Here is a 13762-nt window from a genome sequence, read left to right as displayed (position 1 = left end):
ACTTGAATCCAAAATATGAGACCTGAGCCTGTTTCAGTCCTTGAACTTTTATTTCTATAAAAGTTCTCCACCATTTTCATGCAGTGGGTATCCCTATAATAGCCCTGTTTCCTTGACAGCAGTGCCTATGGGACTTACTCTCCTCCATAACCAAGCTAAACAATTGTTTCCAGGGAAAGCTTCACAATTCCACTTCATAATGAAGATGATTAAGGGGAATTTACATCTTATCCAATGTGTTACCAACAATTCATTTACTTATTCTTTGTTCCCTTCCTTCCCTCCTCCTTCTCTCATTTTCTTAACCAATACTTACTAAGCACCTACTGCCTAGATGTTTTGGTGGAGTTTGAGAATGTCCCTGAAGTTGGTCTTACTGTGTGTTAAGCACTGTGTTAGAAACATAAAATGCTGATGGACAGGACAAACAAGATCTCTGCTCTCACATTGCATTTACTCTGGTTGAGTAGCTAGAATGAAAAGTCATTAAAAAATGTGGTCTGGGAGCCATCAGAAGGCTGACCTTATCTAAGAAGACCTCCCTAGACAGTGATATCCGCATTGACACTGAAGGGAGAAGAGGAATTCATCAACTAAAAAGCATTGAGCAAAAAGGAGAGGGAGCATTCTGGGCAGTGGAAGTGGCATGCACAAAAGTTCATGAGAACAGCAAGAAACCATCATCAGGCCCCCAAAACATCAAGAAATGTGAAATGTGTACAGAGCAAGAAAATTGTCTCTTGGTATGAGAGTTAAAAGGGTGAGGATGGACCACATTCCCCTATCCTAAGGAACTTTCCCCAGTAAAGTTTGGATGATTCACTACATTCAACTGGCAGCATAATTCTTTCTTGTAGGCTTCAAAGAGACCAAAGAGACTGGCATGGAAGATAGAGTGTGGTAAGTGGTTGGAAAGACTTAGTACCTCAGGGAACAGAGATCAAGTTCTTACACCTCACATCTCACCCTGTGCTCTATCCAGTAACTATATTATGCTGCCCAGAGTCATTTAGGTTGGAAGAAGGTATTTCTTTATCATCACCATCATCATGGTCACAATTATCATTTACTTTAGAAGGATACTTAATAGTTTGCTAAACACTTTTTCGTGCTTGATCTCACTTAAAATTTTCAACACTATAGGCAGGAGATATTGTCCCCAGTTTTCAGGTTAGGAAACTGAGGTCTTTAAAGGAGCCTAAGCTAATACATTGAACAGGAATAATAACAAATACAACAAAAGTCAAATACATCCCCACAGAAGATGAAGACTCAAAGGAAGACCATGGTTCTGTGCACATACTCCTTAGAGATTTTCTCCTTATCTTCTACTAGCACATGACTGTTTTTCTTCTGTCCCCATACCTCAGTCAGTGAGAGATGTGGGTCCTCCGGGGAACAGAGAACTAAGGATCGTGTTTCTACTTCAGCATAACTCTAGGGTTTTCTCCATGTTTCTATGGGGGAACTCCCAAGGGCCTGGAGCACCTGCGCATTACAATGTGGTTAGTAAGTGCCTTTATCTGACCCTATAAGGACCCTTAGCTACATCCTGGAGAATTCAGTTGGGTCCACTGTGTCTCTTTCAAATGTAGGAAATTGTCTATGGATTGTTATTTGAGAAAGACCAGGAAAAGTATCTCTCCACACCTCAAGGATAAACCCCTGAAGGCCAAGTGCTTGCAATTCTTCCATTAGACTTTCTCCTTTAGGTTCAACACTGACCTCGCTGGAATTTTCTTTGAAATGTGAATATTCCAAGGAGCAAGTGCCTGAAGAGACATTCATGCTATGGTAAAAATAGTCTTGCCAGTGTGAGGGCCCTCCACAGTGAAGGATAGAGATAGAGGGGCTAAAAAGAGGTATGAGCAAGTTCGAATTCAAATTTCTACCTCAGAGTTTTGCCAAGACTTTAACTTGCAAAAAGTTATCTGTAATGTCCTAAATTCTCCTTTGATGAATTTCTACTTTCTCCCTTTTTATCACCGTCATAACGGCTAGCATCGTTATCATCATCACCTTCATAATCATTTACTGAGCACTTATCACAGTGTAGGTACTATGCAAGGCACCTTACTTGGATAGATCATTTAATCATGATAGCAACACTTTGAAGTAGGAACTATTATTAGCCCTGTCTTATAGATGAGGAAAATGAAGCCTAGTATATTTAACTTGCCCAAGGTAAAGAAGCTAGTAAAAAATAAAATCTGAATTCAAATCCACAAGAAGCATTCCTAACCCTTTTCTCTTTTTTTCTATACTTGTGAGGCCAAATACCAATTGTCTTAATACACTCAGGAAAGCATTAAGAGATGAATCCATCAGCACACTGGGGAGCTGCTTGTTTGTTGTGCACTTATTGATTCGTACTCCAATTGCACATGATTTTTGTCACCTATTGAGAGGCTAGAAGGTTGTAATTAAACCCACATTAATATAGCTTTAAATTACATCAAACCGTCAATGGTGGATTGCTGCTCACAATTTAAATAACTTTTATGTAAGAATTCCCTGTCTTGTTTATACATAAGAAGAAAATGAGTTCTCTGACTTATGCACGCATTTTTTTTAACAAAAGAGAAAAAGAAGATAAAAATGAGATTAAATTATTGGCTTTATAATCAAAGTCTTTTTCTACATATTTAAAATGAAAAGTACTGGTTTTTAATTGGAATCTACTCTACCTTGGTTAGTTAATAACTAACAGAAAATAAAGCCAAATATAAAAGACCATTCATCTCTAAATACAAATGTTCCTTGGCATTTTCAGAAAAGACCTCAAATATATAAGTTGATGACTGAGATAAACACTGTAAAATAGGATAACATCTGTTTCTTAAAGCTTCTTTGAGGATCAGGGGTAAGATACGGCAAGTGCTTGCCACATTGGAAGAAGCAGAAGAATGTAGCATTTAAGAGAATGAAGTTGGGAGTGAGGCTGCTCAAATCTTGACTTTGCCATTTCCTACAATTTTTGTCCCTGATGAGTTGGTTAACATCTTTGAGCCTCCTGGTGGAACGGGAATGTTAAAGTTACACAGCTTCAACACAATGATGTAAGAAAAACACAGTAATGTAGTCCCCCATATGATGCCTGCATGCATGACGAAGGTAGCTATTATTACTTCTCTCATTAGGCGTTTAAAATGGTGGCTATTATAAAATTGTATTTATTATATGTTATGACGACACATTTCACTTTGTTGTTATCCATAGCATAATTTATAAATGTTATTAATATTAAGAAAGCAGTATGATATTTACTTGAAAAACATGGCTTAGAATTAAATTCAGGAATGATGACTATATAAAAGCTAGCGCCTCCATTTAAATCAAGTAGACCTATACCTCACATATCAGACATGCTGCATCCTTGGATTCACTAGCCTCCTTGGTTAGGCAGGGAGGTAGACTGGAAAGGGCGAACGGTGATGTGAAACCCAGGGTTACAACAGAAATGGTATTGCAAAATTAGGGATAAATGTCAAAAATAACGATTAGAAGAATTAGGCAAATTGAGTCAGCAGTTTATTCCATAGGCACAGAATCTAGGGCTGCAGCATTGTGTTGGAGAACTATGCAAGCCACACAAATATTGTTTTGACGAGTTTCAGTCCTTTTGATGACCTTAAGTCTGCACCAATGTGGTCCTAAACAATATGGATGTGTGGATTCCTCCACTTTTCATTTTACATAAATCCACAGGTACAAATTCAGTGCACTGTATATAGTAAAGAAAGAATGTACTAACATAATTTTTTAAAAGGAAAGGGAAAAAGGAGACCAAAGGTCAACTGGCAAAATACTGAAGTAGCAAAATAAGAATTACCTGTAGGCCAGGCGCGGTGGCTCACGCCTGTAATCCCAGCACTTTGGGAGGCCAAGGTGGGCGGATCACGAGGTCAGGAGATCGAGACCATCCTGGCTAACACGGTGAAACCGTCTCTACTAAAAATACAAAAAATTAGCCGGGCGTGGTGGCGGGCGCCTGTAGTCCCAGCTACTCGGGAGGCTGAGGCAGGAGAATGGCGTGAACCCGGAAGGCGGAGCTTGCAGTGAGCCGAGATCGCACCACTGCACTCCAGCCTGGGCGACAGAGTGAGACTCCATCTCAAAAAAAAAAAAAAAGAATTATCTGTGGAAAGACTATACCAACTTAGTTTTTCAGAGTAGTCTGAAAATGGGGTAAGTTTAATATATATATTTTGCCATTTCCAAATGATAGTTTAAGAAGTTTGTGGGACCTGTTTTATCACTGCGCTCTAACCTGGGTGACAGAGTGAGGCTCCGTCTCAAAAAAAAAAAAAAAAAAAAAAGAATTATCTGTGGAAGACAGGACTATACCAACTTAGTTTTTCAGAGTGGTCTGAAAATGGGGTAAGTTTAATATATATTTTGTCATTTCCAAATGATGGCTTAAGAGATTTTCTGGAACTATTTTATCATCAGGGAATAAATGAAAAAGACCACCAGAGTCAGGGCTATGTCCTAACTTTTCCTTTTTGACCTAAAAGATAGTGAAAAGTACCCTGACCTCGTTTAAGTAGAGATTAAGGATATGGGAGTTTTGCCTGCAAGTCTTTGAAAGTGGCTAAAGCTTTCCCCTCAAGGTTTGACTTTTATGTGTTATTAAGACTTTAAATCTAGTGTATCCGTGAACCCTTCCTAAGGAAAGAACACGTAAATAAAGTGGATTTTTTCCCCAGGCTGTAAAATCCAAAAGTAGAAGATGACTTTAAAGGTAATACCAGTTCATGTGGGTAATCCATAGAAAATAATGTAAAATATGAGCAATTTTAAAGAATTTCTGGTGTGTGTGCCCAACTGCAGACAGGTGATATGCCCACAATTCTTCCTGAATACCACAGTTTACCATCAGCCTCTCCCATTCTCTACCTACTGCATCTCAAATTACACCCTTCTGAAAAAATCAATTTTAACAGTTCAGTGCTTTATATCTACACTTCCTTCTGTGTTCATACAAATTACACACATGCGCACTCACATACAAAACTGTACTTTTTATTTGTGCAAATATGGGACTCTATATATTATTTGAAATATGATTGAATAAATTATCTATATGTTTATTAAAAGGATAAATATTGGTTTTTCCATTTAGCAATTTTATCAAATACAAATAATAAAACTTACGTTTTCTCACTTAAGAATTTTATCAAATGCAGTGGTATATTTACCTGCAGGTCAATGCATATTAATTGAATTCTTTTTTTTTTTTTTTGAGACAATGTCTCACTTTGTCGTCCAGGATGACGTGCAGTGAAGTGACCACAGTTCACTGTAGCCTTGACCTCATGGGCTCAAGCGATCCTCCCACCTCAGTTTCAAAAGTAGCTGGGACTATAGGCATGCACCACAGTGCCTAATGTTTTAAATTTCTTTTCCTTTTTTACAATCTCACATTATATTTATTTGATCATAATGTGGACAAGAAAAATGTATTCCTATTCTTTTTGATACTAACAGTTTTACAGAATTTGTTTGCAGTTTCCGTCAAATAACACATAGCATATCTTTTTGATATAGAATCTCATACCCATTTAGATCCAGTACGTTCATTAGAATAATACAGTCTTCTGATTTTAAAAGCAATGATTGCTTATAGAAAAATGATATGCATCAGACATTTAGTCAGAAAAAGAAACATGAGAACATGTCTTTTATGTTTGATATCACTTAACTTACAGGATGATGTGAAAATAGTTTGGTTATAATTTTAACAAAACTAAAAGTCACTTCAACTAATGAAAAAAATCAAACACTGAAGAATCAAATATCTGCTGACTAAGCTGATATTCCTGTCAAAAGAAATGTCTTCTGTTGCACTAAATAGTAGAATTAGAAATGCAATATATGTTAAGGCATATTTTAATTAATATGCTCTAGAATTGCACAGTTTCCCTATGTTGACTAAGCTGGTCTTGAACTCCTGGGCTCAAGCAATCTTCCCATCTCAGCCTCCCAAAGAGCTGAGATTATAGGCATGAGCCACCACGCCTGGCTAATTCATTCTTTTTAATGGCAATATAATATTTCATAACATGATGAATCGTACTTTAATTATTTTCTTATAATGGACTTACTAGTAATTTCCAGTTCTTTTCACTACAGATGATGTTGCAATAAATATTCTTGAGAATATTGCTATTATCTGAATGTTTATGCCTCCCCCCAAGTTCACATGTTGAAATATAGTTCCCAAAGTGATGGTCTTAGGAGGTGGGGTCTTTGGGAGATGATTAGCTCATAAATGTGGAGCCCTCATGAATGGGATTAGTGTTCTTACAAGGGACGGATGAGATCAGAGTTCTTCCCTTCTGCTATGAGAAGATACAGCAAGAAGGCTCCATCTGTGAACCAGAAAGTAGGCCCTCACTAAACAATGAATCTGATGGCACCTTGATCTTAGACTTTCCAGTATTCAGAACTATAAGAAATAAATTTCTGTTGTGTATAAGCTATCCAGTTTATGGTGTTTTGTTATAGCAACCCCCAAAACTAAGACACATATATCTTTACATGCATGTTTATTTCCACAGCATGTATAAGCTATCCAGTTTATGGTGTTTTGTTATAGCAACCCCCAAAACTAAGACACATACATCTTTACATGCATGTTTATTTCTACAGCATGGGGAAATTGCAGCTTAAATACACTGTCGAGTTTAAAGCTGCTGTCTATTGCTTTGTAAAACTTTCACAGAAACAGGACAAACTGGGATATTTTAAGTGCTCCGTCATTACCGGTTTACAATTTTTGCTGATTACTTGCAGTTTAACCAAGCACTATGAAAGGAACCAGTGAGGGAAACAGAAACAAACAGAAGAAATGTTCCGCCATCTATAAGAAATCACATTTCCTCTCATTGTCAATATCTCCCACAGAAAAAGATACCTCAGAGTGACTCCTCAAGCCATTCTGTGCACACAGAATGTATGTTCTTTCTCTCTGTTCACTACTAGCTTTTTCAGCAACTAGTACTCTCTCTCTCCTCATGTCTCTGGCTCAGCTCTTTTAAAACGTAGCTCAACCAACTAACTTATCTGACTTTTAAAATTTGCTTTGTCCATTATTCATGTTCTCTTCCACAAATGAGAGTCTAATTACTGAGGTACAAGCAAAAAGCACTTCCTCCTTGGAGCCTTAGTATCCTAGAAGATAGAGGGGAAGGACTGCAAATAATTTAAATGTAGTACCTTAGAAACCTTTATTCTATTTCACTCTTTCTCTCTCATACACATCTCCTGCACAGACACACACACCTCCTCAGGAGGGGGGAACTATAAAACAGTATTTTGCAGTGTGATAAATTCTTATGAATGAATAAAAATCTAGTGGAAGTTCAAAGAATGAGGTGAATCATTCAGTTTGGGATAGAGGAAAGAGGAGAAAAGGCTTCACTGAGGAGGTAACATTTAGTTGAGGTAAAAGACAAACATTTTTTTAGGCTTGGAAGGTGAGGACATTCCATACAGTGTGAATAGAAATAGCCAGGGCACTGAGGTAAAAGAGGCTTTTGAGTTTTGGAGGGATCTGGTATAGCTTAGAGTGGTGGTTCGCCAATTATAATGTGGATAAGAGTTATACACGGAGCTCATTTAAAATGCAGATTCATGGGCACCCATCTTCCCAATATTTTGATTTGGTGTCCAGAAATCTGTAATTTGAACAAGTTCATCCAGGTAACAAACACCTTTTTATATGCCAGTAGAGACTGTGTGAGGAGCAATGGCACAAAATCATGTTGCCACAGTATTGGAGTGAACACAAACTAGTATTTCAGATAAGTGAGAGTGTGAGACAATAAGAGATTATGTCAGAAAATGATGTCAGGTCTTTGAACTGGGTTTTGAGAGATAATAACTTGACAATGAAGCTATTATTTTCTTCCCTAAAAGCCACTACTTCACAGGAAATATTTATTGAATGACTGAATGAATGAATGTGGGCAGAATTCTGAGAAAGCAAACTGAAAGTTTCCAGAACTGTGAGGATTGCTTGCTCATCTAACTTGACTGTAAGGCAAACAGTCTGAGAATAGCCAGCTCTGAACCACTAATTCAAGCCTTCCAAAAGCTGTCTTTGTGTATGTAAAATTGATATACGCATGCATTTTCATTCAAGTCTACAAACAAGGTAAATGTAATTATCTTGTAGATCATCCTTGTAAACAATCATCACAGTTATGTAGCCACTGCCAGATACAAGCCCTTAGAGCTAAGATCTGGGAACACAGAACAGGCTCTTACATAATTTCCCAGCTAGTCAGTGTTAGGGCCTGTGATTAATGCTACATGACAGGCTTTGAACTTTCTATTCAGATAGGTTTGCTTGCCTTTTGGAGCTCCTAGCAAGACGAAACGTGTGACCTGCAGATTTCACTCTGAATAAGCATCATCCAGCCAACAACACTGACATGGCTCTGTGGCCCTGTGGGTAACCGTTGCTGTGCCTCACTCCTCTGCCCATACACAAATTGCAATAGGAGCGTCAGGGTGGTTTCACAGAAGTGGAATACAACTTCCTGAAGCCCAGTCGCTGAAGAAAGCCATGGCAAACAGGCTGGTGGGCTCTTCTGGGTGTAATCAGAAAAGCCCTAAGGGAGTGGCCAGAGAAAAGAAACTATAGTAGGGAAGAAAGGAGTTCTGCTCTCTACCCGCCGCCGTCTATAACAGTCTGTAACAGCTTCGCAGCATCTTTCCCTCCCTGGAGCTCCCGCGGAGCAATTGAACACGCGCTTCCAGCATCCCAGTCCCGCCGAGGAGCTGTCCCAGTTCTGACCAACTTTCTGAGCTTGGCCAAGTCTTCCCGGCTCCTCCGCTCAGCTATGGGTCTCTCCACCCATCCCCTCATCCCCGCGAAGGTCCAGGTGAGGGGCCAGAGCCCAGCGGCAGCTCCTCCAAGCGTCCCCCTCCCCCATCTCCCAAGGGGGAGGTTTCTTTCCACAGTCCCTGCTCGTCTGCAAGCGGTGAGGTGAGACGACACTTGTCTAAGCGCCTGCAAAAATGCGTCCACGCTCCCGCCTCCAAGCAGAGTGCCTCAATCTTGTCCCCACCACCTTGGAACGGCACCTTAGGAGGGGGCAGGATAGAAATCTCCGGCTTGAGGGTTGACTCTCCGGCTTGGAGCAGAACGGAGCAGGGAGCACCCCATGCGACCTCTCCTCACCTGATGGCTCGCTGCCTGGCGCCCCTCCCTGTACGCACACACTGCTACTCACCAATTCCAGGGCTCGCAGGAAGGCAAGGGGCTCCTTCAGCACCCGGAAGGTGCCCGCAGAGGCCAGCTTTGGGGGAACGAGGCGAGAGAGAGAAAGCAAAGCGTGAGGAAGGGGCTGGGGGTGCCTCTCCCAAGCCGCGGCACCCCCCGCCCCCCGCCCCGCTCCCAGCCAGCCGCCCTGCCCAGTTCTGTCTCACCTGACTCACAGGGTCCATAGCTCGCCCTCGCTCGCTCTTCTCATCCACCAGTTCTTTTTAAAAAGGAAGTTCGCTTGGCACCACCGTCCTCAGGGCCAGAAGCCCCTTCGGGAGCAGCCAGAGGAGCGACACCTTGGAGCAGCCCGGCGAGGGCAGGGGGCCTCGTGGAGCCCACTCGCTAACGCTGGGCTCTGCGCTCCGGGAACCCAGAGCGTCGGGGAGGCGAGGCGAGGCGAGTCAGCGAGGGGTGGGCAGGGAAGAGCTGGGGCAGGGTAGAGACAACAGGGGAGGGGGAAATCCATGCAGCCAGGAGAAGGCTGTCATTGGCCAGCGGCGCGCCAGAGGGGAGGGCGAGGAGGTGGGCGAGGCAGGGCCCACAGGCATTGGTGCAGGCTCAGCCGTGTGCCCGGTGCCCTCTGGCTCCGGGGAAACTTTAGGTCTGTTGGTTTGGGAAAGCGGGCTTGGCACGATCAGCAAAACAGCTGTCCACCTGAAGAAGGGGTTTCCAGGTAGGAGGAAGACACCCACACCTTACATGGGACGTCTGTGTGAGTTCTGATGACTTCCGAACAGGAAAATAATAATAATGATAAATACCTAAAAATAAAAAATAACTATTTGTTGACTCTTTCATTCCTTCGAGCCTTTATAGAGCATCCTTCCTGTGGGCAGGCAGTGCTTAGGTGCTGGAGTACATCAAAAAAACAGGATAAGCATTGCCACTTCCCCCAGGGGAAGCAGAAGGGGAAGCAAAACTTGCAATGTGGTCTGGACAGTGATGCAGAGCAGAGCACAGGGGCCATGGGCACAGGGCAGGGGATCCATCTTGGCCTGTGGATGCCAGGGCAGAGGACCAGGACAGAGGAAACTGCCTAGAGAGAAGAGATGGAAACAAATTAATCTTGAATGTGGGACCATGTGCCAGTGGAAAACAGATTTAGCAAGGATGAACTGGCCAAGGTGAAACATCTCATGAAAGGCTAAACAGGGAATGAAATTTAGGTACCTTTCAAACTCATTTTATTTCTGCTGAGATCTTTTGCCTGAGATCTGACCCCCAAATGAACTTCCCCACCAAACTTTTAACTCTGGGTCTCTCCTCCAAAGTTAGACTCTTTTCTTTAAACTTAGTGAAAGGTGGTTCATGTTGTTTCCTCTTAGTGGGCTAATCTTGCTGATTATAATAAAAACAACAACAACCGAACAACTGAGTTCTTTCTATGAGCTGAAAACTGTGCTAAGGGCTTTACAAACATTACTTCATTAAATATTTACAAACCCCCATAAGTTAATAATACTATTATTCCCATTTTAGAGATGAGGAATTTGAGGCCCATGGAAGGAAAGTGACCTGCCCAAGGTTGCCCAGCGAGCAGGTAGTGAAGTCAGAATTGATTTTTTTTTAAATCAGAAAAAGAAAAGAAGAAGAAGGGGAAAAAGGAAGAGGAAGAGGAGGAAGAAGAAGAGAAGGAGGAGAGAGAGGAGAGTTCTTAGCTACTACCTCAAGTAGTGATATGTCCTCTTCCTTCTCACTCCCTTTGGACTGGATTCCATTTATGAGTGGTCTCCCAGCAACACAGATAGTCCATCTGTTTACTACAAAGATTTGCCAAAAAGGTTTGGAGTTCGTGTGTGTGTGTGTGTGTGTGTGTGTATGTGTGTGTGTGTGTGTGTTGGGGAACAGGTATTTGATATGTAGAAGTAGATGAGAAATACAGAAATCAGTAATTTGCTGTTGGGGAGGGGGAGGCAGCTTCTAGTGTAAATGCCCCCTGCTAGTGAATTTTGCTACAGAAAAACTAGAAATGTAGTTAGCAGGAACTCCAATGGACTGTTTGCACCATCTGCAGTCAGGCAGTTTTGTTCCTACTGCTCTTCCTACATGCAGATAGAGCCTGAAACAATTAGAAACAGTTGTTTCCAAAATAAGCCATTATGCAACTATGGGGGAAGGGTGGGGGGAGAACTAACACTATCAATTACTTAGTGTGTACCCTACCATGTATGTATATGATCTTATGGGGGAAGTTACTTAACCTCTTCAAGACCTCAGTTTGTTTCTTTGTTTTAATCTGTAAAATGGAGCCAAAATACCTATCTTAACTGTTTTTTATGAGAACCCAGTGAGATTTTGCAGACAGCATATCTAGGGCAGTCTGCATTTCACAGTCCCTCAGCATGTGTAAGTTACAGATCACTTCTACAGAAGCAAAGGTGAAGACTCAGAGGTCCTATTAGAGGCAGGGTAGATTGTAGCAATGTCCTGCCGCCCTTTGCAATGCCCCTCCCCATCTACATATCCTTGCCTTTTGAACCCAGTGGTAGCCATGTGAATTGTTTTGACCAATAAAATATGGGCATTTTGTTGGTAATGTGTGCATTTCTGGGCAGAAGTTTTAAGAACCACCAAGTGATTTGCCAACTTATTTCCTTCTACCATGATGAATATGATTTCTACATAGAGGTTACTCTGACAACTTGGGTCCTAGTGTAAGGATGACACAGGCAGTGCTGCAACCAGACCTTGATGGACATGAAACTGAGCAACAAAAAAAAAAAAAATGCATTTTGGGGTGTAAACAACTGAAAAATTTAGGTCTTTTGTTACTGTGGCACAACATAACCTAAGCTGACTTACAACACAGCTAGTAAAGTAGCTGAACCAAAATTCCACCCTAGGTTCCTATGATCTCATGGTCCTTGTATTCATCCTCTTTGCATGGTAGTCAACTGGCTTACAGGGTACAAGATCTCCTCCATGTATTTAATAATGGTAATTATTATTGTAATAGCTATTACTGGTTGAGTTCCTGCTACCTGCCAGGCATTGTGCTAAGTGCTTTACATACATCATTTAAGTATAATAATGATTTCCTCTTTTCCAGCCTTAGAATGGCTACGTAACTTGCCTAAGGTCATCTACATATTTATATCTCTTTATACAGCGAGAGAGACTTATTTAAAATATTGCTTACTTGCAGATCATTTGAGTTGAAAACTTGGCACAGAGGAAGTGAGATTACTGAGCCTATTCCCTCAGGTCTCTCTTCCCACCCAGTGTTCCTTCTGACTAATATGGTGGCATATTTTTTTCCATTTCTCCAAACACCATGTGAAGGAAGTCAAAATTGTGGCAAATGGCAGTGTAATAGCTAGGCAACAATTGCACATTGTCAGAGGATGCTTTTCCCATTCCAGAAATGTATGAGCTTCCAACAGCTGCATCACCAAAATAACCCAGAGTTTCGTATCACATTTGCAATGTTAAATATTTTGTAGACTTTGGGTTAGAACCTCTGTATTCAGACCTGGAAATAACATTGGGTTCCCTAAAGAACTAGGTTGGGGGAGATAGGACAGATGATATAAACACTGCCACAATATTACTATTAGTGGCTAAGAGTGACCCATTCTCTTTTGCCCCAAGGTGATGAAAAGTAATTTCCCTCTTCCTATAATGAATCTATCACAATAGATGAAGGATAAAGTTAACTTTGGTGGGCATAAATGATCCATTTTGATGGCCTGTATTGATTACGTAAATCAAATAATTTCCAAATTATCTTTTGTTTTGGGCCAGGCAACCATAGCTATGAATACTTCCTTTAATATGCAAGGCAATCCATTTATTTACTGCAGTCGTCTGGTTCTCAATAGAGGGTGATTTCGACCCTTCCCTCCACTGGAAAACATGTAACAATGTTTGGAGACGTTTTGATTGTCACAACGAAGTGGGGGAGGGGGCAGCGGATGACACTACTGGCTTCCAGAGGGCAGAAGCAAGAGATGCTGCTCAATATCCTACAATTCAGAGGACAGTTATTCAAAACAAAGAATTATCTGGAAAATGTCAATGGTGAAAGGTTGAGAAACTTCAGCAAGTAAGGGCTGAGTGCCTATCGTGCCCTGGTACTGTTCTAGGTACTGTAAACAGCTTGCCAAGGTTCCTGCCTTCACAAAGCTTACACTATAGTAAGAAATACATTCAGCCCAATTTAGTAAAGCTCAACATTTGCTAAATCAGCAAATGAAAATCAAGTTACAAAACCAACCATTTTGAATCTCAAAGAGGGTTAATCTTGAGTCAAACTATACAAACCAAAGTACCACGCTATAATAGAAGAACTTGCATTATTCAGGCAAATTAAATCTTGTTCTCATAGGAAAATATACCAGGGTTTCATATTCCTATGTCTCTTGTGACAAAGAGAAAAAACTAATTTAAAACTTTATCTGCAGCAACTTAATACAAGAGGAAACACTACCCATATGTTTTGAAATCTAAAATAATGGAAAAGAGTGGAAGTCTGTCAAAATGTTG

At 41.0% G+C, this 13762-nt stretch overlaps 1 protein-coding gene across 1 annotated transcript in view; it reads right to left on the bottom strand.

The window, feature by feature from the left end:
• LOC105483272 (synaptoporin) overlaps positions 1-9798 on the bottom strand; it is a 331537-nt gene extending 321739 nt beyond the window's left edge. Inside the window, exons 1-2 of the mRNA XM_011744053.2 lie at positions 9442-9798; positions 9246-9311 (exon numbers count right to left, since the gene is read on the bottom strand). Of these exons, the coding sequence (XP_011742355.1) occupies positions 9246-9311; positions 9442-9459 (84 nt within the window). The 5' untranslated portion in view covers positions 9460-9798. The remainder of the gene's footprint in view (positions 1-9245; positions 9312-9441) is intronic.
• Between the last annotated feature and the right edge of the window lie 3964 nt (positions 9799-13762).

This window comes from Macaca nemestrina, chromosome 2, assembly GCF_043159975.1.
Source record: "Macaca nemestrina isolate mMacNem1 chromosome 2, mMacNem.hap1, whole genome shotgun sequence".
In the NCBI taxonomy this organism is placed as follows: domain Eukaryota; kingdom Metazoa; phylum Chordata; class Mammalia; order Primates; family Cercopithecidae; genus Macaca; species Macaca nemestrina.
This window is presented reverse-complemented; position numbering and strand designations above follow the sequence as displayed.